Raw genomic sequence first — 27,833 nt, 5'->3', positions numbered from 1 at the left:
TTCTGAAGCCAACATGCTGCCCAGTAAAGAGAAGACATTGACATAACAATGGGATGCAGCAAAAGAATACTGAGATGGGACAGAAAATATTTTTAAAACTTATTTAACCACTTAATATTGTACTCTGATTTTTATCCTACAGTTTTTAGGACACAGACTAAACTGGAGAAGACCAAGAGAAGAAATTCATGACAGTTTACAAGTTTGATGTCCTTCACTTGTGAAAAGCCTTAAGATCTGTGTAAAGAGAAGATGAGGTGATATGGTTTTTCCGGTAGTCATGTATGCATGTGAGAGTTGGACTATGAAGAAAGCGAGTGTCAAAGAATTAATACTTTTGAACTGTGGTGTTGGAGAAGACTCTTGAGAGTGCCCTGGACTACAAGCAGATCCAACCAGTCCATCCTAAAGGAAATCAATCCTGTATATTCATTGGGAGGACTGATGCTGGGGCTGAAACTCCAATACTTTGGCCACCTGATGCAAAGAACTGAGTCATTGGAAAAGACCCTGATGCTGGGAAAGATTGAAGGTGGGAGGAGAAGGGGACGTCAGAGGATGAGATGGTGAATGGCATCACCGACTCAATGGATGTGAATCTGAGTGAACTCCAGGAGTTGGTGATGGACAGGGAGGCCTGGTGTGCTGCAGTCCATGGAGCTGCAAATAGTCACACATGATTGAGCGACTGAAATGAACTGAACTGAACTGAGGTGACTTTATGACAGCCTGACAGAAATTAAGACCTGCTGGCAAAGTATTTCTCCCATGAATATTTTTATACACAGAAGAATGAACAATGAGAACTCAGCTTCAATAATTTTTGTTAGGAGATAGATCAGTGGTATCTGGACATGTGTAGTAAACATCAGAGTGGCTGCTGAGGGCTTGGGTGCTATCAGTGGTGATGTTCACAAATGGTCATGGCCTAGGCACCTGGAAGGCAGGGGCCCCCAAGATTCCATGAACCCCTCCCCCTACCAGTTCTGTTGTGGCAACTCCAGATGGTTGCCTAGCATGCTGGGTCCCCCTCCTTCACTGCTGTCTGAGTCTGAGCCCCACACAGCACCTTTGGCTCTGAGCTCTGGCATCTTCAACTTCTCTTTGTGGTTGAGAACCCTCTAGTTGTTCCCAACAGTAAGTCAGGAGTTCCAGTTTTTGTCATCCCTCAGTGCTGATTAAACCTATGTGATTTTGCTTGTCTTTAATCCCCCATATATTGGGTGTCTCCTCCCCACCCTTGGCTTCTACCCCTTCTACCACATGTCACCATGGCTCTGTGTCTTCCCTCTTTATCGGATCTGAGGGCAGAACGTACCCTCACGGAAATCAACCAGGAGCTTCGGTTGCAGCTGGCAAAGTACAAGCAGGACTTCAGGGACCTCACAGAGAAATTCCTCATATCCCAAGCTACTTCTTACTCCCTGGCCAACCAGCTGCAGAAATACAGTAAGTCTTCGAGGTCATGATCACCAAAGCAATGAACGATCACTGTCTTCCCTCTAAGACACTGTAAGTCTCCAGGATTGGTCTCCTTTTCCCTTTGTCCTTCTGAGTTCCATTCTGACCACAATCCAGGAAAGGTAGTAGTGGCTCTTTTGCCTTCAGTTTCCTGAGGCTGGGAAAACTGAGGCACAAGGACTGGAGGCCTTTTCCAAGTTTGCAGTGATGTGTAGGGTGAGATTAGAGTTAAAATCCCAGACAGTGATTCCTGGTGCAGGCACAGGAGTGCCTGTGTCTCTCAGCAGCAAGCTAAGCTGTGTGGACTGGAGTCTTTTCTGTTCTGTATCGGATCCTGCATGCCTCTTGGCTAAACCTAAACTAATGAACTCCATCAGTTCGAGGTTCCCTGAAGTTCCATTGGCAAAGCCCTGTGCCAGTTACACTGGGGTAACGTGTGCTTAGACTCTGTAAGAAGGAGGGCATAGGATTTAAAGGAGCTTAAGGATGAGTCTGCTTCTCATTGAAACCATGGTTTCTGTGATGCCATCAAGACAGAGACTGCCTGGTGAAAAGGAAGCTGTGCTTTCTGAGTGTGCAGGTTCTCCTTCCTGAGTCCAAGAAAGCCATGTGACTCTGTGGCAAGATTGAAGGTGTTTTTGGTGAAATCAGACAATCTGCCCTTTCCTCCATCTCCCCACTTGAGCTGGGGAATCTTTGGTGATACAGGTTGACCAGGAGTCCAGGGGAACCTGAGTCTGTGCTATAAGATGTGTGACAAACATGAGGATGATGGTAAGTGGGGGAGATCACCAGCCCCAGTAAAAACCCAGGCAGAGTGTGAGGAGCCCTTTGCACCCACAGTCAGCCTGGCAATTGGAATCATTTTTGCCTGTTCAGTAAGAGCGGCCTGGCATAAGGACAGAAGTCAAGACCAGGGTACATGCACAACAAGAGCATGAGAGGAATCTTGACAAGTGTGTCTGTGTCACTTTCCTACAGTCATTTTCAATGAAGCGATGAGGGAGTCAATGACAAATGACGGACACAGAGACAAGTAAGGGGTAAAGCCTCTTATTTAAGAAAGTGAAAGGATGAGCTTTGGGGAAAGGACAAACTAAGTTTTATTTGCACCGCTCCTTATGATAGTAACAAAATTCTAGGAAAGAAATTGTGAGGCTGGTGAAGAAGAAATGTCTCACCAGGAGCCTGGTGTGGAGGTCACCAGAGCACAGTGGAAAGACGTGGACTCCGGGCCAGGCTTCCTGGGCTCACCTCCCTCCTGGGAACCTTCCTGTGTCTCTGTTTCCTCCTGTGTCTGTGTGGTGCTGTAGTAGTAAGTATTGTTTGAGTTGGAGTGAATGCTGAGTAAATCTGACAAAGCCCTGACAGTCGTGCCCGGCTCAGTGTAAATACACTTAGTTCATAGCTCTACTGTTCCTAATAACACAGACTTTCTCAGTGTTTGGCATATCTCTTTAGGTCCTTTGGTTTCATGTATTCTATTTCACACAAGTGTGTCCAGGTGAGTTTTATACCTTGAGACCCTTGTTCGTTCCTGAAATCCCAGCATGAGGGAACCAGCGGTCCTGTAGTCCTAGGGGCCTTCCTGACCTCACAGGAATCGCCACCCCAGGCCCTGCTCAGGGTCTCACCTAAGAGGCTGCAGGTCTTGGTTCAGTGGCCCAGGATTCAGGGTCCGTCTCAGGAGACGTGAATTCTGACTTTGTCAAAGGGCAGTTCATCCTGTCTATTTACATTCTGTGCCTAGGAGCTTCTCTTTCCTCACCTCTACAATGGGGAGTAACCTCGGTTCAGACGCTGAGGAATCAGATGTGGAAATCTCTCCATTGACACTGGAGGAGGAGTTACATCCACCACTCAGGTGGCCTGTCCTCCTCCCTTGAAGGCAGTGACCACAGCAGCAAGGCCAGCTTTCCCTGAGGCAGTGTCTCTCTTTCCTCAGAGTGTGAAGCATGTAAGGACATCGTTGAATCTGTGCTGGGGGAGAAGCTGCTGTTTGAGGTGCGGAGGCCAGCAGAGAAGCTGGCAGAGAAGCCAACGCTTGATGAAAGGCTGAGGTAAGGAGGGCAGGGATGATCACGGCGAGCACAGGGCACAATATTATAAAATAGGTGGAGAATACCAGTTGGTGAATTATGGATTCCAATTGTATTCAGGAAGTAATTTACTTTGCTTTTACATAAACTACTGACTTGAATCTCATTGTGAATTCACTACATTCAAGTGAACCGGGGGCACTCGGCTCATTCACAATGTTGCGCAATCAATACCTTATTTGCCTTTAAACCACACCCCCTCCTGACTGACCACATCCTGGAATCCTTCCTTGACCTTGTGTTCTTACGTTCTTTCCAATTCACACCAGCTTCACGTGCCCACACTCTATATCTGGCTGTGTGCCATTCACTGGACAGTACTTTGTGTTGCCACATTAAAAACACAGAAAACACTTTGTGTATTCTTTAATGAAAATGGGCATGGCTGAGTGAGAAACCGAAGAGACACTTCATGGTGCAGGTTAGGAAGACATTGATGCATGCATGAGCACTCAGTGGTGTCTGACTCTTTATGACCCCATGGACTTAGCCCACCAGGCTCCTCTGTCCATGAAGTTTCCAGGCAATAATACTGGAATGGGTTGCCATTTCCTGCTCCAGGGAATGTTCCCAACTCAGGGATCAAACCTGCATCTCTTGTGTTTCCTGAATTGTCAGTCAGATTCTTTACGAGCTGAGCCACCAGGGAAGACATAAGGTTATCTTTATACAAGGACAAGATGAGTGAAATGTCACAAAATCTTACAGGAGTACTTTCTGATACAGAGGAAACCTTTGTTTACCTTCTTTCTCTTTGACACAGGCCAGTCATCACATACGGAGTAGGAAATGGCAACCCACTCCAGAATTCTTGCCAGGATAACCCGATGGGCTGAGGAGACTGGTGCACTATAGTCCATGGGGTGACAAGAGCCGGACACGACTGAGTGACTGAGCCAGTCATCAGATGTGTGCCAGAATTCTGTTTCAAGGTCTCCTTGGGGAGACCCTAACCGTCTTTCATCTAAGTCTTTGCCTTTTACACTTGCATCTTCTATTCCACCTAGGACGTGTGCCACACTAATTCGAAGTCAGGCAAGAGAGCTGACCCAGTTACGGCAGACACTACGGGATGGGAAAGATGACTCTGTCCTGCTCAAGCAGCACCTCGAGGACCTCCTCACCCGCAATGACCCCGACAGCCACCAGGGGCAGGGCTTCCGAGAGAGCCTGTCTGAGGGGTACCGAGTGGCCAAGCGCCTTGCCTGCAAGCTCAGTCCAGGTGAGGGGGCCACAGACCCTGATAGCACTGATCCTCTCCTAGGTCCCCAGTTGATAAGGTGAACACCTACACTAGGAATGTTTATCAGATTTCCTGTTTCGTGTCCTATGCGGGGCTATGTAGGAGCAGGATTGTCTAAGAGGACAGAGGAGAAGTGCACAGAGTGGACGTCATCATGTCCCAACGGTCTGCTTCCTCCCTGATGGACCATGGCCACTGGGGCAGGAGGCAACATCCAGCCAGCATTAAGGCACAGAAAGGAGGAGGTGACAGGAGGCAGCTTGTTAGAGTCAATAGAGTCCTAGACAAAGCTTGAAGTTCCCAGGTTCCAAGCTGAGTGCTGTGTTCATAACTATGTGAGAATGATTACTTTTCCTTATGTTAGTAACTGTTCTCATCTGTAAAATGGATGAAATAATCTGTTGATGGTAGCTATAGTGATGAAATTTTGGAATATTTACAAATACACTGCAGAAAAAAGAAAGCCCTTCACTTTGTGGTGTTGGATAAGGTACTTGATAGAGTTGGACTTGGCATTGGGAAAATGGTTTAAACTGGAGCACTCACTTTCCATAGAGAGACTTTCCCAGATAACACGCAAAAGCCACGTTGAGGAGCCAGGATGTTCCCAGATGGAGGAATGTGGACATGGTTGTTCTCCTTCGAGAAAGGAGGGCATCTTGTGGGACCTGGGAAGCTTTATAAAGGCTGTGTCTTTGGCAGAATTTGTGGCAGGATGGATGATACATTTGTAGAAGTGGAGATGGAAAATGGACAATGTGAGGTGATATAAGGAAGAAAAGACAATTTAAATGTTTGCCCAATTTCAAGCAGAGGGTGTCCTGAGGATGATCTACCAGTTTAGAAACAGACTGCCTGCTGGATCAGAAATCCATGCTTGGGCAGTTGTTTAAAGACAATGCATTAAAACTTCCATACAGTACTAACTCATACATAGATATTTATGACTCTGTGACCATATGAGTCCTGTGATTGTAGTGGGTGAGGTGACTAGAAGCTGACTGGACACTACTGATTTTGTTTGCAGAAATGTATGAAGATGAAGAGGATGAACAAGCACAAGAAAAACTAACCCCCAGGTAACAATTAACTATCAGTTCAGTTCAGTCACTCAGTCATGTCCGACTCTTTGTGACCCCATGGACTACAGCACACCAGGCCTCCCTGCGCATCACCAACTCCTGGAGTTTACTCAAACTCATGTCCATCGAGTCGGTGATGCCATCCAGCCATCTCATCCTCTGTCGTCTCTTTCTCGTCCCTCCTTCAGTCTTTTGTAGCGTCAGGGTCTTTTCAAATGAGTCAGCTCTTTGCATCAGGTGGCCAAAGTATTGGAGTTTCAGCTTCAACATCAGTCCTTCCAATGACTATTCTGGACTGATTTCCTTTGGGATGGATTGATTGGATTTCCTTGCAGACCAAGGGACTCTCAAGAGTCTTCTCCAACACCACAGTTCAAAAGCATCAGTTCTTTGGTGCTCAGCTCTCTTTATAGTGCAACTCTCACATCCATACCTGACTACTGGAAAAACCATAGCCTTGATTACATGGAACTTTGTTGGCAAAGCAATGTCTCTACTTTTCAATATGTTGTCTAGTTTGGTCATAACTTTTCTTCCAAGGAGTAAGTGTCTTTTAATTTCATGGCTGCAGTCACCATCTGCAGTGATTTTGGAGCCCCCCATAATAAGTCTGGCACTGGTTCCACTGTCTCCCGATCTGGTCCCATGAAGTGATGGGACCAGATGCCATGGTCTTAGTTTTCTGAATGTTGACCTTTAGCCAACTTTTTCGCTCTCCTCTTTGACTTTCATCAAGAGGCACTTCAGTTCTTCTTCACTTTCTGCCATAAGGGTGGTGTCATCTGCATATCTGAGGTTATTGATATTTCTCCTGGCAATCTTTATTGCAGCTTGTGCTTCGCCCAGCCCAGTGTTTCTCATGATGTACTCTGCATGTAAGTTAAAGAAGCAGGGTGACAATATACAGCCTTGACCTACTCCATTTCCTAAATGGAACTAGTCCATTCCATATCCAGTTCTCTAACTATTACTTCCTGACCTGCATACAGATTTTTCAAGAGGCAGGTCAGGTGGTCTGGTATTCCCATCTCTTTCAATATTTTCCACAGTTTGTGGTGATGCACACAAAGTCTTTGGCATAGTCAATAAAGCAGAAATAGATGTTTTTCTGGAACACTCTTCCTTTTTCCATGATCCAGCAGATGTTGGCAATTTGATCTCTGGCTCTGCTGCTTTTTCTAAATCCAGCTTGAACATCTGGAAGTTCACAGTTCATGTATAATTGCAGCCTGGCTTGGAGGATTTTGAGCATTTCTTTACTAGCGTGTGAGATGAGTGCAATTGTGGAATAGTTTGAGAATTCTTTGGCATTGCCTATCTTTGGGATTGGAATGAAAACTGACCTTTTCCAGTCCTGTGGCCACTGTTGAGTTTTCCAAAATGCTGGAATATTGAGTGCAGCACTTTCACAGAATTATCTTTTAGGATTTGAAAGAGCTCACCTGGAATTCCGTCACCTCCACCAGCTTTGTTTATAGTGATGCTTCCTAAAACCCACTTGACTTCACATTCCTGGATGTCTGGCTCTAGGTGAGTGATCACACCATCGTGGTTATCTGGATTGCAAAACTCTCTTTTGTACAGTTCTTCTGTGTATTCTTGCCACCTCTTCTTAATATCTTCTGCTCTGTGAGGTCCATACCACTTCTGTCCTTTATTGAGCCCATCTTTGCATGAAATATTCCCTTCGTATCTCTCATTTTCTTGAAGAGATCTCTAGTCTTTCCCATTCTATTGTTTTCCTCTGTTTCTTTGCACTGATCACTGAGGAAGGCTTTCTTATCTCTCCTTGCTAGTCTTTGGAACTCTGCATTCAAATGGGAATATCTTTCCTTCTCTCCTTTGCTTTTCGCTTCTCTTCTTTTCACAGTGATTTGTAATGCCTCCTCAGACAGCCATTTTGGTTTTTTGCATTTGTTTTTCTTGGGATGGTGTTGATCCCTGTCTCCTGTACAATGTCACAAACCTCTGTCCACAGTTCATCAGGCACTCTATCAGATCTAGTCCCTTAAATCTGTTTCTCACTCCGCTGTATAATCATAAGTGATTTGATTTAGGTCATACCTGAATGATCAAGTGGTTTTCCCTACTTGCTTCAATTTAAGTATGAATTTGGCAATAAGGAGTTCATGATCTGAGCCACAGTCAACTCCCGGTCTTCTTCTTGCTGACTGTATAGAACTTCTCCACCTTTGGCTGCAAAGAATATAATCAATCTGATTTTGGTGTTGACCATCTGGTGATGTCCATGTGTAGAGTCTTCTCTTGTGTTGTTGGAAGAGGGTGTTTGTTATGACCAGTGCGTTCTCTTGGCAAAACTCTATTAGCCTTTGCCCTGCTTCATTCTGTACTCCAAGGCCAAATTTGCCTATTACGCCAGGTGTTTCTTGACTTCCTACTTTTGCATTCCAGTCTCCTATAATGAAAAGGACATCTTTTATGGGTGTTAGTTCTAGAAGGTCTTGTAGGTCTTCCTAGAATTCTTCAACTCAGCTTCTTCAGTATTACTGGCTGGGGCATAGACTTGGATTCCAGGATATTGAATGGTTTGCCTTGGAAACGAACAGAGATCATTCTGTCATTTTTGAGACTGTATCCAAGTACTGCATTTCGGACTCTCTCGTTAACTCTGATGGCTACTTCGTTTCTTCTAAGGGATTCTTGCCCACAGTAGTAGATATAATAGTCATCTGAGTTAAATTCACCCATTGCAGTCCATTTTAGGTCGCTGACTCCTAAAATGTTGTTCACTCTTGCCACCTCCTGTTTGACCACTTCCAATTTGCCTTGAAACATGAAGCTAACAATGCAGCTTCCTATGCAATATTGCTCTTCACAGCATCAGACCTTGCTTCCCATCACCAGTCACATCCACAAGTGGGTGTTGTTTTTGCTTTGACTCCGTCTCTTCATTCTTTCTGGAGTTATTCCTCCACTGATCTCTAGGAGCATATTGGGCACCTACCCACCTGGGGAGTTCATCTTTCAGTGTCCTATCTTTTTGCCTTTCATACTGTTCATGGGGTTCTCAAGGCAAGAATGCTGAAGTGGTTTACCATTGCCTTCTGCAGTGGACCACATTTTTGTCAGAACTTCCACCATGACCCTACACGGCATGGCTCATAGTTTCATTGAGTTAGACAAGGCTGTGGACCATGTGATTAGATTGGGTAGTTTTCTGTGATTGTGGTTTTCCATCTGTCTATCAGGAGCTGGTAATGTGTAGGGAAAATATGGACAGGGTCACACAAGAACAATAAGTACCTCAAGAGAGTCACATGCCGGAAGTGCTTATGGTGTAATTGACTTCACTCAACCCACATGGAAATGTCCCTGTAACTTGGTTGTCTGCTGTCTCTGTGCTACTTGTATGTGTGACCCAAGGCGAATGCAGCACCCTTAGGATTTCATATACACACAGAGAGCGTCTGTTCTCTTCTAAAGCAAGTCCAAGTGAGATAAATATTTGTACACAGTTGTCTTAGATCCTTGGAAGGAAGGTAACTAGCAACAGAATTAGTAAAGAAGCAACTAGAAAAATTAAACACCAGGACAACTGTCCCCAAAAAAAAATTGGTAGTCTGTGACAATAGTAAGTGAAAGAGGCCTTGGAGGACTTTCAGTTCCTAAAGCGAAGGTAGTAACATCTCAGAGAGTCTATAAGCTTTAATATCTACATTCACTTCACTGTGCATACTCAGTTGCTCAGTTGTTTCTGAATCTTTGTGACGCCCACGGAGTGGAGCATGCCAGGCTCCTCTGTCCATTGCATTTTCCCATCGAGAATACTGGATGGAGATTGCCATTTCCTTCTCCAAGGGATCTTCCTGACCCACGGTTCGATGCCACATCTCTGCATTGGCACGCAGATTCTTCACCACTGAGCCACCGGGGAAGCCCTTATTCACTTGGCTACTTCATCTTAAATTCAACTAGGACCCGGGGGAAGCACTTGGTGTGGAAGTTCATTTGTGCTTCCTGTTCCTGAAAGGACCACCCTGGGATGGTTGAGTCTCCTTCCTCATCAGAGGTTTGTGGCCGGTATGTAGGGTACCTGCTTGTCCCCCTCTCCCATCCCCAGACAGACACACTCTGCTTCATACAAGAGAGGACAGTTCCTTCTCTCTTTAAGGGGCCTGCTCCTTTCCTCTCTGTGACCACTCCCCATGCCTCCTGTCAAAACCAACCAGAATGGCTTGGGGTCAGATCTTCTTCATTTAATTTTCTGTCATTCCTTTCCCATCTGACACAGCATGGAGCTGCAGGAGGTTGAAAAGAGGGAAGTGCCTGAAGAATCCAAGGATGAATGTGGTTTGATGCCTTCAAGTCTCCAAGGAAGTTCTGACAGCCATCAGCCTTACAGTGATGACAAATTTAAATTTAATGAACTGGAAGTAGACCTTGGTCAGGATGGAGCGTGTGGTTGCTCTCATGCTAAAGAAGATGAAATTCCAACCAAAATCTCAGGTAGCCCCCATATTATTTCTCCTCACAAGCTCTGTAGACCAAAGAAGGTCATCTCTGAGGACAGGTTGCATAGACACATCTCAGTTGAAACCAGGAAAAAGGGTCTATTCTGGAACACAGACATCAGGTGGGTCAGGGAGCTTGCATTCTTCTTTTGCTCCGGGCTTGTCTCTGTCATCCTGACCCCAGTGTCAGGCATTTGACCCAGATCACTTGTGACAACTCTCAACCAACTCAGCTGGAAATCCACAAGAGGGGTCTGTCAGAACTAGTTTGGAGCCAGTGTGTTGTTCCCTGCAATGATCTAATTTTTGTAAATGTTCCTGGCCTCTCCACAAATGATGACAGACTTGCCTCTTTATAAGGAGAGGTGATTTCCAGGTTTTGTTTTACTGCTCTCAGCCCCAGTCTCCCTTTTCTCGATATTGGCAGGTCTTAGCTAAGATGTTATCTGACACCAAGACAGAGACAACTGTACCATTGCCTTGCTTGGATGTTTCCATGAAGCAAGGCTGGGCTCTGGCAGTTCCTCCAGCTTCAAATGCCATGGTTTCTGTGTAGCACCAAAGATTCCTTTTGATTTGAGGGTTCATACAATTCACTGGGCTTCCCTTCTGGCTCAGATGGGAAAGAGTCTGCTCGCAATGCAGGAGACCCAGGTTCAATCCCTGCATCATGAAGATCCTCTGGAGATGAGAATGGGACCCACTCTAGTATTCTTGTGTGGAAAATTCCATGGACAGAGGAGGCTGGTGGGCTGTAGTCCATGCGGTCACAAAGAGACAGACACTACTGAGTGGCTAACGCTTTCACAATTCCCCTGTCACTCTAGTCTCAAGTATAAATTCCTCTAAACCATCAACAACCACATAATCTGATGGGACTAAGCAGTACTATAGAAACAATCTAGAAAATAACTCAGCTCATTTTCTAGCATCTCTGTGGAAAATACATTTTTAAGTGCTTATACAGACTCAGAACAAAGGATGTTGGGAGAGATACCAGATCAAGCAGCAAATTTCCTCAATGGGTCTGGACGCAGTCCAGTCTAATTCTCATAAGACTTAAGTGTCCTAGAATATCTTTGCTAAAGAATTATGTTCTTACAATGAAAATATTAATGTCCTTGTTGTATATGTGTTTACTGAGTAGATACGTGTGAGGTCTGATTTGCTTATTATGACCTGCTGTCTCTGAATTTCCTACTAGACAATGAAAATGATCACAAGCAAGTGAGTGGACAAGAGCTCACATTTCCCAGGTAATTTGAAGATCTGTGGGCTGTGAATGTCAGTGGTGACAGCAGGAAACCTCAGATCAGAGAAAAATAGAAAGTACTCTGTGTAACTCTTTCATCTATTCATTTGACTGCAATTATCTCATTCACAGGGTTGTCATTTATGTTTCTCAAGTTTGTGCATTTCAGTTTTTTAATCCTTCAAGTTTAGCAGTGGACAGTGAGCTGACCCAGGTGGAATAACTAAACCTGGGATTCCCGTACTCATGAGTTTTCTCCTGAGTGGTTAAAGGAGGGGGAGATCCTATGGGTCTTACACTGGTTTGGCATCAGCCTGCTGCTAAATACTGTATTTCAAGGGAAGAAAATAGAACGATATTCATATTACAACAAAATATTGAAAAAATAGTTCTTGAAGGCAGAATGTCTAGTCTATAACTCCTTTTTCTCCAACTCTGAAAAACTGATTTTGAAGCTGTATTTGTGCAAATAAAAATTTTAATTGAATGGAAGAGTCCAAACTCAAACAAAACTTTAACTTCTTAAAAGCTGTGTTCACTTGGACACAGGATATCCAGATCAACACAATGTGTGCAGAAAAGTCTGAACCACTCTCCCGGTCCTCTGTGTGTGCTGGGGGTCAGGACGTCAGCGTGCAGGGAAAATCCGTCTCCTCCTTCAACCGCTGGTTGTGTGCCCAGTGCCCAGAGTACCTGCTGGCTCTCTCCCACCCCATGGCAGCCACCCTCCACTCCACATCAGGAGGAGTTACTTCCCTCCTTAAGGGGACTGCGCTTTTGCTTTCTGTGACCACTCCCAATGCCTGTCATCAAAACCAGCCAGATAGCGTGGGGTCGAATCCTCTCAACCTTCTGTCATCCCTTCTCCATCTGGTACAGCGTGAACCTGCAGGATGATGAAGAGAAGGTGGTGTTCCAGCAATCCCAGGATGAGTGTGTTTCAGTACCTTCAACTCTGCGGGAAGGTTCTGCCTGCAACCAGCCTTCCAGTGATGGGGAATTTGCATTTGATGAAGAGAATGTGGCGTCTGCCGTGGATGGAGCCTGTGGCTGCTCTCAAGCTGAAGAGGATGAAATTCCAACTGGTCTCCCAGGTAGTCTTCAATGTGTCTGCTAGTCTACTCTGGGAGAATTATCCCCTTTGATAGACCCTGGGCTTACATACTGAAGCCTGATTTGAACCAGACTCTATATCTGCATTTAAAATAAGACATTCTATGAACGAACTTTTCTAAGTTTCCTGTCATAGTGGTCCCTGTGGTAAACCACTCTGCCCAAGGCGGTCCTGCCAGACGCACGTGTACCTCGGCAGTCGTGGCACAGGAGGTGCCTCTCAGGCTTCCTAATTTTGAATGAACCTCTTATCTCACGTGAAATGCTTTAATTTTCATTTCTGGGTAATGTCCCTGAGTTCCTACACCTGTCCAAGGCTGTTGGCATTCTTGTTTATACCTTTGGAGATCTCACTACTTTGGTTCACTTCTATCAACCCATGGTCTCTCTCTTTTCCTTTGACTTACCTTGTTCGAAGTCTTCTGAAACCAGAAGGTAAGCCACACTGTCTTCTTTTGGTATGTTTCTCTGAGGTAAGGCAGGGCTGGAACTTCCAACCTGATGAATGGCCGCTGTTTGCAGCTTTGAGATTCATTTGACTTGATGGTGTGTGGGTTCCACTCCCATTATATCTCAGTGTGTAATCACTTATCCCATTAATAAACAACATTTCAGATGAAAAAAGCCTGAGTGTTATAGCAGGCTGTGGATGTAGCTAAGTTGTTCCCCAGGAACTGTGGGGAAAAGGATGTATTTAGCTGTTTGCACAGACTCAGGACCAGGATACTCTGCCAATGACATATCATATCAAGGACATTCATCCAATGGCTCAAGAAGGAAACCCAGTGCCTTCTTATGAGGCTCTTTCTAGGGCCTCCTGTATTATTTCTGTCTCAATAGCCTGTTACCACATTGTGAAGACAGACACAGGATTGGGCGTTTTTGAAAGGTATTTGCCTGATATAACTCTTCTTTTAATTTATTTGCAGAAAACCAGAATGATCACGATGACCTGAAAAGCCCAGAGGTGGTTGCCCCGAGGTAAGTTTGCATATCTGTGGGCTCCTATACAGTGATGACATCTGCAGACCTCTGATCCAGGGAAAAACAGAAAGTGCTGAATATATTGTGTCGTCAGTTTTGCCCACCACTATTATCCTATTTCATAATGTCCTCTGCTTTCACTGTGGTACTTCTATTGTTTCCCATTTCTTATTTACTTGTCAAGTTTAAATCCCAAGTCCGTTGACCCAGGTGAACTAAGTCAGAGTGCTGTTTTTGCACTCAGTTTTTATATCAGGTGTGGTTTACAGAGTGAGATGCATATCTGCTTTCTGTTTGGTGTTAGCATGCTGGCATGCGTGCCATAGTGATGTCAATGCAATGTGAATGGAAGTGTGAGAGCCAGTGTTCTCTGTCCCTGTATGTGAGGCGTGACTGTACCATCAGAGGGAATTCAGTCTGTTCATCAGCCTGTTATTTGGCCAGAACACTGAGCACCTGCTGCTCTTTCTCTCTTCTGCCCTGTAAAACCTCGCTGTGTCTCACGCACAAAACAGAGTTTTCTCTCTGTAATGGATCAGACCCTTGACGTGCTTCACCACTCAAACATTCCATCGAAACCAGATAGGACTCTACAGTTTCTCCTCAGTCTTGGCTTAATCTTTTGCCCTCCCTCCCCGACCAGGTTCAGCAGACAGCTGCCACAGATGAGAGAGAATGGTGTCCCACGGGACTCTCTGGATGAATACTATCTGACTTACTCGGTTCTTCCTGACCTGTCAGACTCCTTCTGGCCTTATAGGAGCAATGCCATCTTCTCACCTGAGGACGTGGATGTCTCTTATGCCCGGGATGTAACCAGTGAGTATTTTCTTGTGATAGACCTCCACCTGGATGCCCAGGTAGACTCTGTATTCTTTGTACTCCTTGCCTCTGGGGTGCTGAGATTTGTCATCCCTGTTGGAAGCTCTGTAGATGTGATTTGAATCAGACTCTGTGGTAGAGTTTTAAGTACAGACATCAGGTGGGTCTGGGAGCTGTGCTGTCTTCTTCATTCAGGTGAAGCCTATGAGTCAGGCCCCAAGTTAGATCATGGACCCACGGCTGGTGCGACACACTGACTCACTTGTATGTGTGCAGGGGTCCGGAGATGACTGTATTTTTCCTGATTCCTATGCAATGTCTCCACTTGCCCACAATGCTCCCATTTCCATACCCAGTTGTCCCTTGAACTTCCGTGCCTTTCCAGAGATGCTCACAGCCATAATTATTTGTTGCTTCCCTGGTGTCAGTGCTGTCATCCCCAGGGTTTGTCTCCTCTAAATTGCTTGTCTTAGCAAGCCAATCATCTGGACCCCAGGATGCAAAGAGCCCTCCCATCACCTTGCTTGTATATTTCCATGAAGCAAGCCAGAGCCCTGGCATTTTCCCACCCCATGAATGACTGAAGGTTCCATGTAACAACTAGGATTCATGTGATTTGAGGTTTTCTTCATTCCACTCATCATTCTGCTAAGGCAGTCAGTATATGATGAGAAAAGCCTGAGTATTACAGTATTCTGCCAGAATGCAGGTGGGCTATTCCCCAGACTCTGTGGGGAAGATAAATCTTTAACTTTTTACTCAGTCTTGGAAGAGAATACTGTGGTGAGGATATACCAGGGCAGGGAGATCTTGCCTGATGGGTCAGGAAAGCAAACCAAGGAGAGACTGAGATCCAATTTGAGGCATCTGGAATATCCTTCTTAAAAGCCTATCATCAAAAAAAAAAAAAAAAAAAGCCTATCATCTCACTGCTGATATTGTTGTCCCTGTGGCAGAATACTGGACACTGGACACTGGATTATTAATTTACACAGTGAGATCTGCTAAGTGTTTCTCAACTTCTCTGAATTTATCCATAGAAAATCTTGCTGATCTTGAGGACGAGGAAGATCAAGACATCATCTCTTCTAGGTAACCATGGAGAAACATGGGTCTAACATCAGTGGTGACACCTGGTCATCTCACATGCAGGGGAATCGGAAAGTGCTGAACATGCCTATTTCTTCCATTCAGACAACCACAAATTGTCCCTGTAACAAGGTTGTCTGTTTTCACCCTTTATGAATCCCTCTCAATTATAGTAAATTGCAGTCAGTTGCAGAGAAGGCAATGGCACCCCACTCCAGTACTCTTGCCTGGAAAATCCCATGGATGGAGAAGCCTGGTAGGCTGCAGTCCATGGAGTCGATAAAAGTCGCTCAGTCATGTACAACTTTTAGCGACTCCACCTTCACTTTTCATTTTCATACATTGGAGAAGGAAACAGCAACCCGCTCCAATGTTCTTGCCTGGAGAATCCCAGGAGGTGGAGCCTAATGGGCTGCCGTCTATGAGGTCGCACAAAGTTGGACGTGACTGAAGCGACTTGGCAGCAGCAGCAGCAGTCAGTTGAAGCAGGGCTACTGATCAGCCACAGGATTTCTTGTACTCCTCTGTTTTCTCCTTTTTATTAAAACCAGCATGTGATACTTATCTGCCTCTGCCACTCTGGGTTATGACCTTGGCAGGTATTTCACGGCACGGAAAGTAACTAGGAAAAACAGTCATGTCACATTGCATACTTGAAAAATTGGTCTTGCAAACGCAAGATATCTAGGAGTCTATTATGCTGCCAGTGCTGGTGTTCATTTGTATGCAGCATGTAAATTTCAACAAAACTTATGTTGTATTTGAAGTCACCTTGATGTTCTGAGGACGTGTGTGACATGACTATGTGTCCTGGGGTGGCTCATCTCCTTCCTTCTGAACTCATTTCGTCTCTGTGCTCAGAGCATCTCATGCTCACTGTCCCTCACTCTCTTTCCCTTTGCAAGCGCCTTCAGGCCCCAGATGGGAATTGTGGGTCAGGGGGATTGTTGTACCTCCCTCTAAGGGGACTCTCCATTTGTGTTTTGCAACCTGTCCCTTAACCCTCCCATCAAAACCAGCTATGGCTCCAGGTTGACTAATTCCTCTTGTTTAACCATGGGCTCTCCCAACCCCACAAATCTCAGTGTGGAGCAGCTGGTGGTAGAAGAGAATGAAGTCCAGCCGGACTCACTGGATGAATGTTATCTGGCTGCTTCTGTTGGCCATCATCTGGCAGGCTCCTGTCATCCTTATAGAAGTGCCTCCTTCCCAACAGAGAGAAGAGAAGTTTTCTTGGCTCTAGATGTAAACGGTGAGTACTCCCAGGCAGCTTCTTAGGCTCAGGTTGATTAGAACTATGTTCTCAGTTTTAATTTTTAGAAGGCATCACGAGCCTTTGCATTCTTCTTGCCCCAGACTGCCCTCTGTCACCTGAACTCATCTCATCAGCACAGCCTTGTGGTAGCAAATCAGACCAGAGAGGGCAAGTGGAGGGATAAGGGCAGAATCTCAGCTACCACTGTCTCACCTGCAGGAATTTGTGTAACAGAGCTCTTTTTATCAAGATAAGAATCCTTATAGTCATGAAATTTTGTTGCTAATTTTATTTCTTGAATAGTTTCTGGCAAGCTCTCTGACTTTGCATTCATGATTGCAGTCTGCTCCATATTTGTAATGCATGTTATACTGTCCCCAGCTCCCAATTCTTACCCCTGGGCTGCCTACCTCCCTCTGAAGCATTTAGATACGAGATCCTGAACATCAAATCTGCCTATGCCCTGTAATTTCCAGGAAGCCAAATATATGTCTCTGTTGTTCCATCCTCTAGAAATTCCCGTGTGTTTCATCCTTTATGCAGCAAAAAGGAGTCTTCCATGTGTGGGTTATAGTTTCAATGTTTTACACAATCTCAGTGGTATAATCTCATGGAAACTATCCATAAGCTGTGTATATGATAGGGGTATTGACCTAATTTATGAGCCAGGTCTCCTTGGGTAGCAGTTCATAGGGTGTGGAAATTAAAACCTAGTATGAAGTCCTTTGGGGCTATTTTTTTTACTTTTTCTTTAGGAGATGCATTTTTATTGTTAGGAATTTGACTCATAAGATCATCTTGATAAATGAGGAGAAACTCCATTATGTATCAGACTATATCTGACTTCTTTAAAAATGATATTGGGCATATAAATGCTGTCCGTCAGTCATTTGGTGCCTTTTCACATTGGAAGCAGTTTCTTTCTTATTTCCCATTCTTCCCTGAGGAGCAGAGAAGCAAAGGCTTTCTCAGGATCACAGTAGTTCACAAACCAGAAAGGGAACACACGGTTATTGTGTGCCTATTGTCTGCCAGGCTGCTTACTAAGCGAGCTCCAAGTGCACCACAAGCCCTTCAGCCTCCCAGGCACCCTCTCAGGGAGCTGTGGTGCCTCATGGTGGAGCCGAGGGCACTGAGGCTCAGCGAGGTGCCTTCACTTGCCCCGGATTCCGGGCCACTGGCAGGTGGGACACTGACCTCTCCTGGGCCTGACTCCCTGGCTCTGGCTGTGTCCTCTCCTCTCAGCAGTTGGACCATCAGTGACTAAGAGAGGATGTTGCTCACCTTGTCCTTTTTGCACTGAACCAAATCATTTGCAACTATCTTAATCTTCAACAGAAGTTGCCAGAGGGCTGCAGAGAACCCTGTGGTCCCTCACTCAGATCTGCCAGCTCCCAAACCCTCTGTGCACTCTGTCCCAGGACCAGAGCCCGTGGCTTCTGCAGCCCCTCCAGGTGGAGCCACAGCTCCTCAGGGCTCTCTGGGGAATCAGCCAGGATGAGAGTCCACGCCTCTCCCCACCTCCTGCCCCCAGGTCACCTGCTGTCATGACGGGTCCAGGTAGACTTTGAATTTGGCTGTGCTGAAGCCATTAAAAAACTGTGGAGCTCTATCTCAGAAGCACTGACAGCCGGGTGTGGGTTCCTGTGAAGAGGATGAGTGAGGCTCAGCCTTGTGTCTCAGATGTGTGTTTGTGATGTGTGTGATATGGCCCAGGCCTGGGAGTCCATTGTTCACAATGGGCCAGGGAAGGCCACATCCCCACAGATGGATTGAGATGAGTGAATAGAATATCTAATCTATGCAGGGATCCATCCTGTGTCTTGATTCTCATGATAACCCGAGGACAGTGTGGATAGCTATTATGCAGCCATGTGGGTGCAAGTCATCAGCTCTACCCCGTCCTCTCTGTACAAGGAGAAACCCTGCAGAAACAACACAAACACTTGATTCTTAAATTACAAGTTGATCTTCTATTGGAGGCTTTCCCCCACACTAACAATAATGGGCAGTATTGTTGATGTTTGATAAAATGTTTGGTTATTTTATATTCTGTCAATGCAGAGAATATTCAAAGCATAGCTTATAAAAACCCATTCTCAAGAAAGGACAAATAAAATTAGATGATGAAATTACACAATGATAATTAAAAACAATCCTAGACATTGATTCAAAATAATATTAGAGAATAAGAGGATACGTAGTTTTGACAGTTCTTTCAACCACCAAACGTTGTACAAGGATTTACCCTTCAGCCCAAATGAATTATCATAAAATCTGATTAAGTGTCCTAAAATATGATGATTAGTGATTAATGAACTTTGCCTAGTGAAATATGAAGGGCACACCAGACTGAGAGAAGTGCTTCTGGAGAAAGCCCTGGAAGCTCACAGAGGCTCCTGGTACAGGCCTGGGGTCAGAAGGGGGCCAGCCTGAGTCCTGGGAGGATTTGCAGTGGGAGTTGTGGGAAGTGATGTTGCAGAAGAAAGAGGGACTAGAAGACAGGAGCACTGGAAAGGCGGTGAGGAGGTTAGATTTGTGTAGCAGGGAAGGGAGGATGAATTTCCGTAAACTGAGGAGCATGTGATGAACCAGGATTGGGGGGTGATAAGACAGGTGAGCTTTGAGAGTGTGGAGAGGACTGAATCAGAGAAAGCAGTTAGAAGGAGGTTGGATGAATCTTTGATGAGAGTCAGACACAGATGCTCTCTGGAAGACTAAGAGATAACAGGTACATGAGAGACAGTTACAGAAACACACCTTGTGAGGGTGCGGATGCATAAGCAAGAGGTGAGAGGAGAGCCCCCCAGCAGTGTAGAGCAGCCCTGGGGGCCGTGACCTCACATGAGCCTGACCTGGACCAGATGAGGGTACTTCACGTCTTTGATTAGCCCATGTTCTGAGGATATGTACTCATTTCACAGTAGAAACATAAGCAGATTTCATTAGCAGCACTGTCCAGGCACCAGTGGAGGGACGTGTATTGAAGGAGTATACGTATATTATCTCTCTAAAGAGACACAAAGGTGTTCCCAATAGGATCTCAGCCCTCTCCCCCACTAGTTCTAGTTGCTAATACCATCCATCCCCACTCTGCCCCATGTGGGAATAGAGTTTATTCTGTATATACATGTATGGGTGAGTGGAAGGGTAGACAAAATTTCAAGCAAGGAAGTTCAGAAGTGTCTGGAATGTACTGTATTTTCTCAGCTCAACTTCTAGTGGTACCTGAAGCCTTCAGGCCAAATGTCTCTCCCTGTTCTTTTATTCCTGTGGGTATATATTAACAACTCTTTCTCCCCCATGCCTAGAGGCCTGTCTAGAACCTTCTCTCTAGGCTACAAGACTAAGGCTAATAACAGAATAAGAGGCCTGACCCCCTGTGTCACCCAAACCCTCTAGACTCAAGTGGGTGATTTCTCATTTCAAGAAATTGCAGCCTAGCCCCTGCCTTCTCAGCACCCCAGTCACAGCCATAAATATGGCATCTTCTTCACACTGACGTCTGCCTTTGCTGTCTGGGGTATTGGGTGGTTTCACTCATGGGCTGGGACAGCAGAAATGGGAGTCTGGGAGGGCTTAGCAAGGAAAAGCTTCCACTGATCCTACTGAACCCTCTTTTACTTTCAGGGGACACCTGGGAGGACTGTCACCGGGGACCTGTGAGTTTCCCAGGGTCAGAGGTGCCAACTTCACAGGCACAGCTTCAGGAAAGCACCCATGTGACTGACTGTCTGCAGTGGCAGCTGGACCAGCATTTCGACTGTGGTGACAGCAAAGCCATGCTTGGTCTTTCTTCCACCAACGGGGGCTTTACCTCCAACCCTGATTCTGGAAACCAAGGACCACTCTTTCTAGGTAAGAAAGAAAAGGGGATTAGGAAGCTCTGGTCCATGTGCTGGTCATCACAAAGCTGTGGGTGGAGGAGGCAGTGGTCTTCTCCCACGCCCACTGTCAGCCCAGTTGAAACCTGTGAGACTCTAACAGTGTCAGGTGATCAAGAGCCTGGGACTTAGGACCAGCTCAGCCTCAGGCCCTGGTTCGGAAAATTCTTGCTTGTTTAACTGAGCCAAGTTATTTATCTTCCTAGGTATTTGCTCTGTCCCTCATCTGAACTCTTGAAAAATTCTATCTCCTTTGCATATTGTTGGGAATCTTAAACAATATAATGTCCAGGGCATCTGATTCGCTACAATTTGTTTGATAACCACTATGAATATATAATATCTAAGTATTGTGTCTTTCTGGTGCTTTAACACTTACAAAACGATTGCACAATGGTTGTTTATGGTAGCATAAGCTTTATAGTCTCCACTTTTTCTAGACCCCATCTTCCCTGGCTTTCGGAGAAAGGTAGCTTGTCCAATATTTTCCTCTCCTTTCAACATCCGTCATCAAGGCAATTTACTCTGTTGGGTGCTCTCAGTAACAGTGTATTGGTGGTGGTTTAGTCACTAAGTCGTGTCCGACTCTTGTGACCCCATGGACTGTAGTCTGCCAGGCTCCTCTGTCCATGGGATTCTCCAGGCAAGAATACTGGAGAGGGTTGACATTTCCTTCTCCAGGGGATCTTCCCGACCCCGGAATCAAACCTGGATGTCCTGCCTTGCAGGCAGATTCAGCAAGAATAATTCAGCAACACTGTATTAGCAACATTCAATAGGGGTGTAAACACTGGCCCTGCAACTCAGTCCCATGTTTGCTTTTCATATCCAGTTTCTTTTCCTTATTTTTCCCTCATTTTAAAATAAAGGGCGACCCTCATTCTTGAAGTGCACCCATCAGTCTCTTTTATGACACTCCATTTAATTCATTCTTTCCACTCATCTCCATGTCAGTCTCCTCTGGGTCCACCTCTGTTCAAATTTCCTTAAAAGAGCTTCCAGACCCTCACATCCATTTCATCTGGGACGTATTCATCCTTACCCTCCATCGCTCTCCACATCCTCCACTGGAGCCTGGCGCTACCTGGCGCTCATCCCCCAGGCTGTGGCCTCATCTGAGGAATGAGGAGAGACCCACGTCCTCAGGTGGAGCTGAGATGAGAAGGAGCCCCCTTGTGGCAGCATGGAGAGTCTCAAGGAAAGCGCTCAGGGAGGGCAGGGATGCAGAGCCTGACAAGAGCCACTAGGTCTCGTGGTGTTTGTTGTCTTCTCTTCCCTCTCGTCTCTCCTTGTGCTTGGCCTCCCACATTCCCAGCCAGGACTGAACCCCACTGGCTCAGTCACTGTTTCCTGCTCACCTTCCATGGAGACCTGAGCAGGAATCCAGGCTTCACAGCAGATTTTGCAGCCAAGGGTAGTTTTAATGCCCTTTACTTTCACACCCCTTCACACTGTAACTCCCACCCGCCCCCCGGCATATCTCCTAGTTCCTGTCACCAAACAGAGTTTCTTTCTCATTCTTCTTATTTTTCTATTTTCTTTTCCAAAGTCAACTCATCAGGAAGCCAACAGAATGATCCATTCAATAGCTCGAATCCTTCATTCATTTATTCCATCACAAACACACTCACTTGTGAGGTTTCTTCCATTTTATCATATTGTCTATGCCTTATTTTAATTATGTATAATATCATATGTAGTGTGTTTACATTATATGAAGTGTATATTGATGCACATTTAAAAGTTTTCCAATTTAGACTTCCCCACTTCTTTTCTCTCATGAGGTTTTCCTTCAGCTTTGACTTTGCTTCATCTCTTCCCTCCCAACAGTACAAACTGCATCCTGTAGGTGTTTCTTGCCTCTGTCTTTTCTACCTAGGAATTTTTTGTTGTCATCCATTTCATTTTTCTTGCTCATTTATGGCATTTGGAAAGATGTTTGCCCTGTGGCACACTTAACAATACTGGGTAGTATAAGGAAAGTCAGCAAAAAAGAAAACACAAAAATATCTCCATGTCTTCACCTACCCATGGGCTTTCAGATGACCTTTCATGTTCCTGCACACTTTCTGTACCTGATGTCCTTCTTGGGTGGAGGAGTGAGTCTTTGTAAATCATGAATAACAATGGATCCTGTTGGCTGTGGTTTTATCTTCAGAGCTGGGTGCTTCCATCAGCATGAAGAACCCTCCCAAGCTGCAAGGTGAGGGCTCCACAGCAAGCACACATGAGCATCCAGTCTGCAACAGGATTAAGGGCTTAAGTGTCCTGAAACAGAAGAGCATCAGAAGAAAACTGCTGTTTGGCAAGTGGAGACTAGCCTGCAGATTCCCTGGCCTTCAAGCGTAGGGTACAGAGGTAATCCCATGCACTTCTTCCTTATGCTCTTGATCTGTTATGGCTCAATCTCCCACTAATTTTTCTCTTCCTCGTTTGTTCACTCAACAGCTGACACTACCTCTGTGTGGTCTTTCCTCTCTTTTGGGGGCTGCCACCCTGCAGGGCCCTTGATCTCAGTGTCGTGTTTCCACTCTGACCTCTACTGTTTCTTCACTGCTACCGTCCTCACATTCCCTCTGACCTTTTGTATTAGCCACAAGGAAGCCCAGATCCATGGTCCTCCTCATCAGAATAGCAGCATTTAAGCCTCTGAAAACGCTGGCCTTAAACCACACACATTCTCCGTCTCTTCACCTTACTTTCCCCACCCCTGCCTCCACGTCCACTGCCTCTTTCTTCCAGGATCACGTCATAAGGAATCACTCGCATGTGAGTTGGCTTCTGGAGAAATGAACCTAGGACGGCCCTTAACCCTCAGCTTTTCCACCTGAATAAGAAATGCCAGAACTGAAGGGAAAAGCCTTGATTACTAAAATAAAATAAGAACCTGGGTCATAGGTGAGCATGCTGGACTGGCCCGAGTCATGATTCCCCTCAGCCTCTGATAGGCGGAACTTTGCTAACGTGCAGGGGGCTTCCAGGACCTCACTGGAGCTGGCATTCGGTGGAGGGCAGTAAATGGCCCACTAAAGGATATCGGGGAAAAGGAGATACAGAAGCCAGGTTTTCAAAATACACAGAGCATGAGATGGACAGGCATTCAGACCTCTCCAGTTTTACTCACATTATTCCTTCTCCATATTAGTAAAAGCCCAGAAAAATGAACTGAGTTGAAATCTGAGGCCAGGGAATGTAGGACAGCATTATACTGAATTAACTTTGGGCCACATTTATGAAGACCCAGGGAGCTACACAAGAATACGAGATAATCATTGCTTCAGACAATCCAATTGAGAAGGCCAATTATTTATATGCGAGTAACAGAGAAAGACCAAAAAATTTTTAGGCCAGTGGAGAGACGTCCATATTGGACTAGAAGGAGGAAATAAAAAGAGTGGTGTGAAATAGTGTAGGTCTAGTGAGTAGTTCTAAATCATGCTATTGTAAAATGAAAACGGATTGAGTTTTGAGCTAACATGAATGCCTTAACCCAATCCATTGAAATTCTGATTTTAAAGTTCTGGGGATGAGGTTTGGATATCAGTATCTTTCAAAGCTCTGCTAATATGCATCAAGGATTAGAAGCACTGTGGGTCTGATAGGATATAAGTAACCAATATGGCAGTGGCCTATGAGTGGCTGCTTCCTAAAAAAGCTGAATATCAACAATTAAGGGAATTTGCATTCTTCTCTCAACAGAACTATTTGTACAGCCTGAAGAAGATAAAAGAGAAAAAAGGAGACGTAGATAGTTAAGTTAGATATATAATCTCTCTGTTTGGATTCAAATTTCTCACAATTTTCATAGTGCAAGATTTAAAAAAAAATTACATAGAACCCAAAGTATAAAATTGACCCTCCCCTTGCCATAAGAATAAAATTTAGTATTTCCTCTTCTGCTGTTAAAATGCAACTTGCAGTTAGCTATTCACTAAACATGTTTCACAGACTACTAACTGGCTCAGAACAGCAGGTTCAACAAATTTTTTTTCATTGAATATATTCTTTATGCAAAAACCCCATAATGAATATTAGGCCTTATCCTGCTATAGTTATCCTTTTACATACCCTTCTATCAGTTCAGTTAAATTGCTCAGTTGTGTCCAAATCTTTGCGACCCCATGGACTACAGCACGCCAGGCTTCTCTGTTCATCACCAACTCCCAGAGCTTGCTCACACTCACGTCCATTGAGTAGATGATGCCATCGAACCATCTCATCCTCTGTCGTCCCCTTCTCCTCCTGCCTTCAATGTTTCCCATCAGGGTCTTTTCTAAGGAGTCAGTTCTTCACATCAGGTGGCCAAAGTATTGAAGTTTCAGCTTCAGCATCAGTCCTTCCAATGAATATTCAGGACTGATTTCCTTTAGGATGGACTGGTTGGATCTCCTTGCACCCCAAGGGACTCAAGAGTCTTCTCTAACACCACAGTTCAAAAGCACCAATTCTTTGACACTAAGCTTTCTTTATGGTCCAACTCTCACATCCATACATGACTACTGGAAAAACCATAACTTTGACTAGATGGACCTTTGTTGGCAAGTCACGTCTCTGCTTTTTAATATGCTGTCTCAGTTTATCATAACTTTTCTTCCAAGGAGTAAGTGTCTTTTAATTTCATGGCTGCAGTCACCATCTGCAGTGATTTTGGAGCCCAAGAAGATTAAATATCTCTCTGTTTCCATTGTTTCCTCATCTATTTGCCATGAAGCGATGGGACCGGATGCCATGATCTTCGTTTTTTTGAATGCATAGTTTTAAGCCACCCTTTCACTCTTCTCTCACTTTCATCAAGAGGCTCTTTAGTTCCTCTTTGTTTTCTGCTATAAGGGTGGTGTCATCTGCATATCTCAGGTTATTGATATTTCCCCTGGCAATCTTGATTCCAACTGTGCTTCATCCAGCCCAGCACTTCGCATGATGTACTCTGGATAAAATTAAATAATCGAGGTGAAAATATAAAGCCTTGACATATTCCTTTCTCAATTTGGAACCCGTCTGTGTTCCATGTCCAGTTCTAATGATGCTTCTTGACCTGCATACAGGTTTCTCAGGAGGCAGGTAAGGTGGTCTGGTATTCCCATCTCTTTAAGAATTTTCCATAGTTTGTTGTGATCCACACAGTCAAAGGCTTTGGCCTAGTCAAGAAAGCAGACGTAGATGTTTTTCTATGTTTTTCTATACACTAGCATAAAATATTAGGAGAGACTCTTTCTTTGAGAAAAGTTTGAGGAAAAGGTGATGAAAATTCAGTATAACTAAACTGAATGCTCTTTCACTTCAGAGTTTTATTTGTGTAGATGTCAAGGATATTCCTAGAAATGCCTTAAGGTAGATCCAGCATGAAATGAAATCACCTTCATAGCATTTTGGTGTCCATGGGATGCGAATGGCTTGAGACACAGTTACACTCCCTGCTCTCTTTTTGCTAATTTTATTTTGAGTTTCCCCCCTTTCCATTCATTCCTCAGTCTCTTTGGAGCAGGATTTCCCTGGAAAGCCTTATTCCTGTCCATGAGGATGACCAAACAGCCTCTATTAACTGTTGACTCCTCCAGATTGGAGATTTCCTCTTCTCCTCTCCCTTCCTGCAAATGTATAGGAAGGACCTTGTGGCCTGGGTTGTCAGTAACAAGTCATGTGGTTTTGGATAGTCCTTAGATCCTTGAAAACATAGCTCCTCCTCTGTGAATTATGGAACTGGACTTGGATTCGTTCTGAGGTCCCTATGGGTGCTCACAATCCAGGACTCTCTGGTAGCCTGCTTCTCCTCCTCAGAAGGCAGGATGAAGAGGTAGAAGAGGGTGTCTTTCTCAGTTGAGGGTCCTCTGCTCCCATAGCAGTCTGTTTCTAATTGTGTATGAGGGATGCTCGGCATGTCCATCCCTGAACATGTGGGAAAGTGTACAGATGAAGGGGATTCAGGGGTGAAATGACTGTTGAGGATTGAGTGGTGGGGGTCCATTTAAGGCTCAGAAGCAGCTTTGAGCTGAGATATCACCAAGCAAGGTGGGGTGAGGACTGGGGTCCTTAGATGCTGCACCACAGGCTGGATGAAAGTTTAGGGAGCTATTCCTTCTAACTCATGGATCTCACTTTTCTCTCCAGCCAGCCTGTGGCTCTCCCTTCAGCTCGTCCTGTCAACAGGAGCTCTGTCTGCCCCTGGCCCCAGTCACCATGTGGCCATCCCTCCAGGCTCAGCAGGACCTAACAAACACTCACGTTTCTTCTCTCTCTCTCTGTCTTTCACAGATACCAATTATTTTAGGAACTAAGAAAAGATATTGTCAAGTTGAGAAACCACACTATAAAATTCCCTTTTCCATTTGATGAAAAACAAAATCTACAACAGCAACTCAATTTAAACCTCAGCAACACTGGAGGGATCCTTTCCTGAGAATGAACATCCCAACCAACAACCACTCTCCACACCCCAAGGGACAGAATTGATGGGAGTAATCCCAGTCATCAGCCTCGGAATGTAATCCTCAGTAAGGTGATCAATGCTTTGATGGACACACAGTTTGGAAAGACCTTAACTCTTGCTCCTCTAAATATCCATCCTCCACACACCAGCATGGGAACAACTGCAAGAAGACAACATATCAACCCGGTCACTCTTTGCCACCAGATGGACTGTGCTCAAAGCATTTACTATGCATTGTTCTCGCTGAAAGTGTTCATCCTGTGTTTAATGTTGAGGTAGATATCAGATAACTGCAGAATTTAGACCTTTGAACCAGACAACTGGCCTGTCTTTCTTCAAACAGTCGATGTTTGCACCAAAAAGACAACAGAAAGGAGAAGAGATGTTTTAGGTCCCAAAGAACTAAGAAGATTGTGTTACTTTATTTCTTTAGTCCTTCGGAACCTCAAACATCTCCTCTCCTTCCTGTAGTTGTCTTTGATGGTCGTGACATTGACTTCTTTGCAGAGGATAGGTCAGTTGTCTACTCAAAGGTCTACATTTCGCAGTTGTCTGATCACTTCCTCATGATTAATTCGGGTGAACCCTTTTTGCCAAGAACACCGTCTAGTGCCTGCTGTGAGCTTCCTAGTGCAGCCTGTGGAGGCTGA

General features: G+C 45.1%; 1 protein-coding gene across 1 annotated transcript; it reads left to right on the top strand.

Moving 5' to 3' along the window:
• The first annotated feature begins 1,271 nt into the window (after positions 1 to 1,271).
• Positions 1,272 to 27,833, top strand: LOC113890295 (putative neuroblastoma breakpoint family member 5). Its single transcript, XM_027538232.1, has 12 exons — positions 1,272 to 1,449; positions 3,407 to 3,521; positions 4,568 to 4,782; positions 5,831 to 5,882; positions 12,489 to 12,703; positions 13,652 to 13,703; positions 14,350 to 14,525; positions 15,569 to 15,620; positions 16,637 to 16,869; positions 20,503 to 20,730; positions 22,915 to 22,959; positions 27,655 to 27,833. Exons 1-12 carry the CDS (start codon positions 1,272 to 1,274, stop codon positions 27,831 to 27,833), a joined length of 1,740 nt encoding a protein of 579 aa, XP_027394033.1.

Source organism: Bos indicus x Bos taurus, chromosome 3 (genome assembly GCF_003369695.1).
Source record: "Bos indicus x Bos taurus breed Angus x Brahman F1 hybrid chromosome 3, Bos_hybrid_MaternalHap_v2.0, whole genome shotgun sequence".
Classification (NCBI taxonomy): domain Eukaryota; kingdom Metazoa; phylum Chordata; class Mammalia; order Artiodactyla; family Bovidae; genus Bos; species Bos indicus x Bos taurus.
This window is presented reverse-complemented; position numbering and strand designations above follow the sequence as displayed.

What these genes read in the sequence shown, in the direction of transcription:
- LOC113890295 (XM_027538232.1), top strand. Translation starts at nt 1,272, where the DNA reads ATGGCTCTGTGTCTTCCCTCTTTATCGGATCTGAGGGCAGAACGTACC. An exon ending in ACGCTTGATGAAAGGCTGAG is followed by an intron (nt 3,522 to 4,567) that starts GTAAGGAGGGCA and finishes TATTCCACCTAG; the next exon opens with GACGTGTGCCACACTAATTC. An exon ending in CAAGACATCATCTCTTCTAG is followed by an intron (nt 15,621 to 16,636) that starts GTAACCATGGAG and finishes CATCAAAACCAG; the next exon opens with CTATGGCTCCAGGTTGACTA.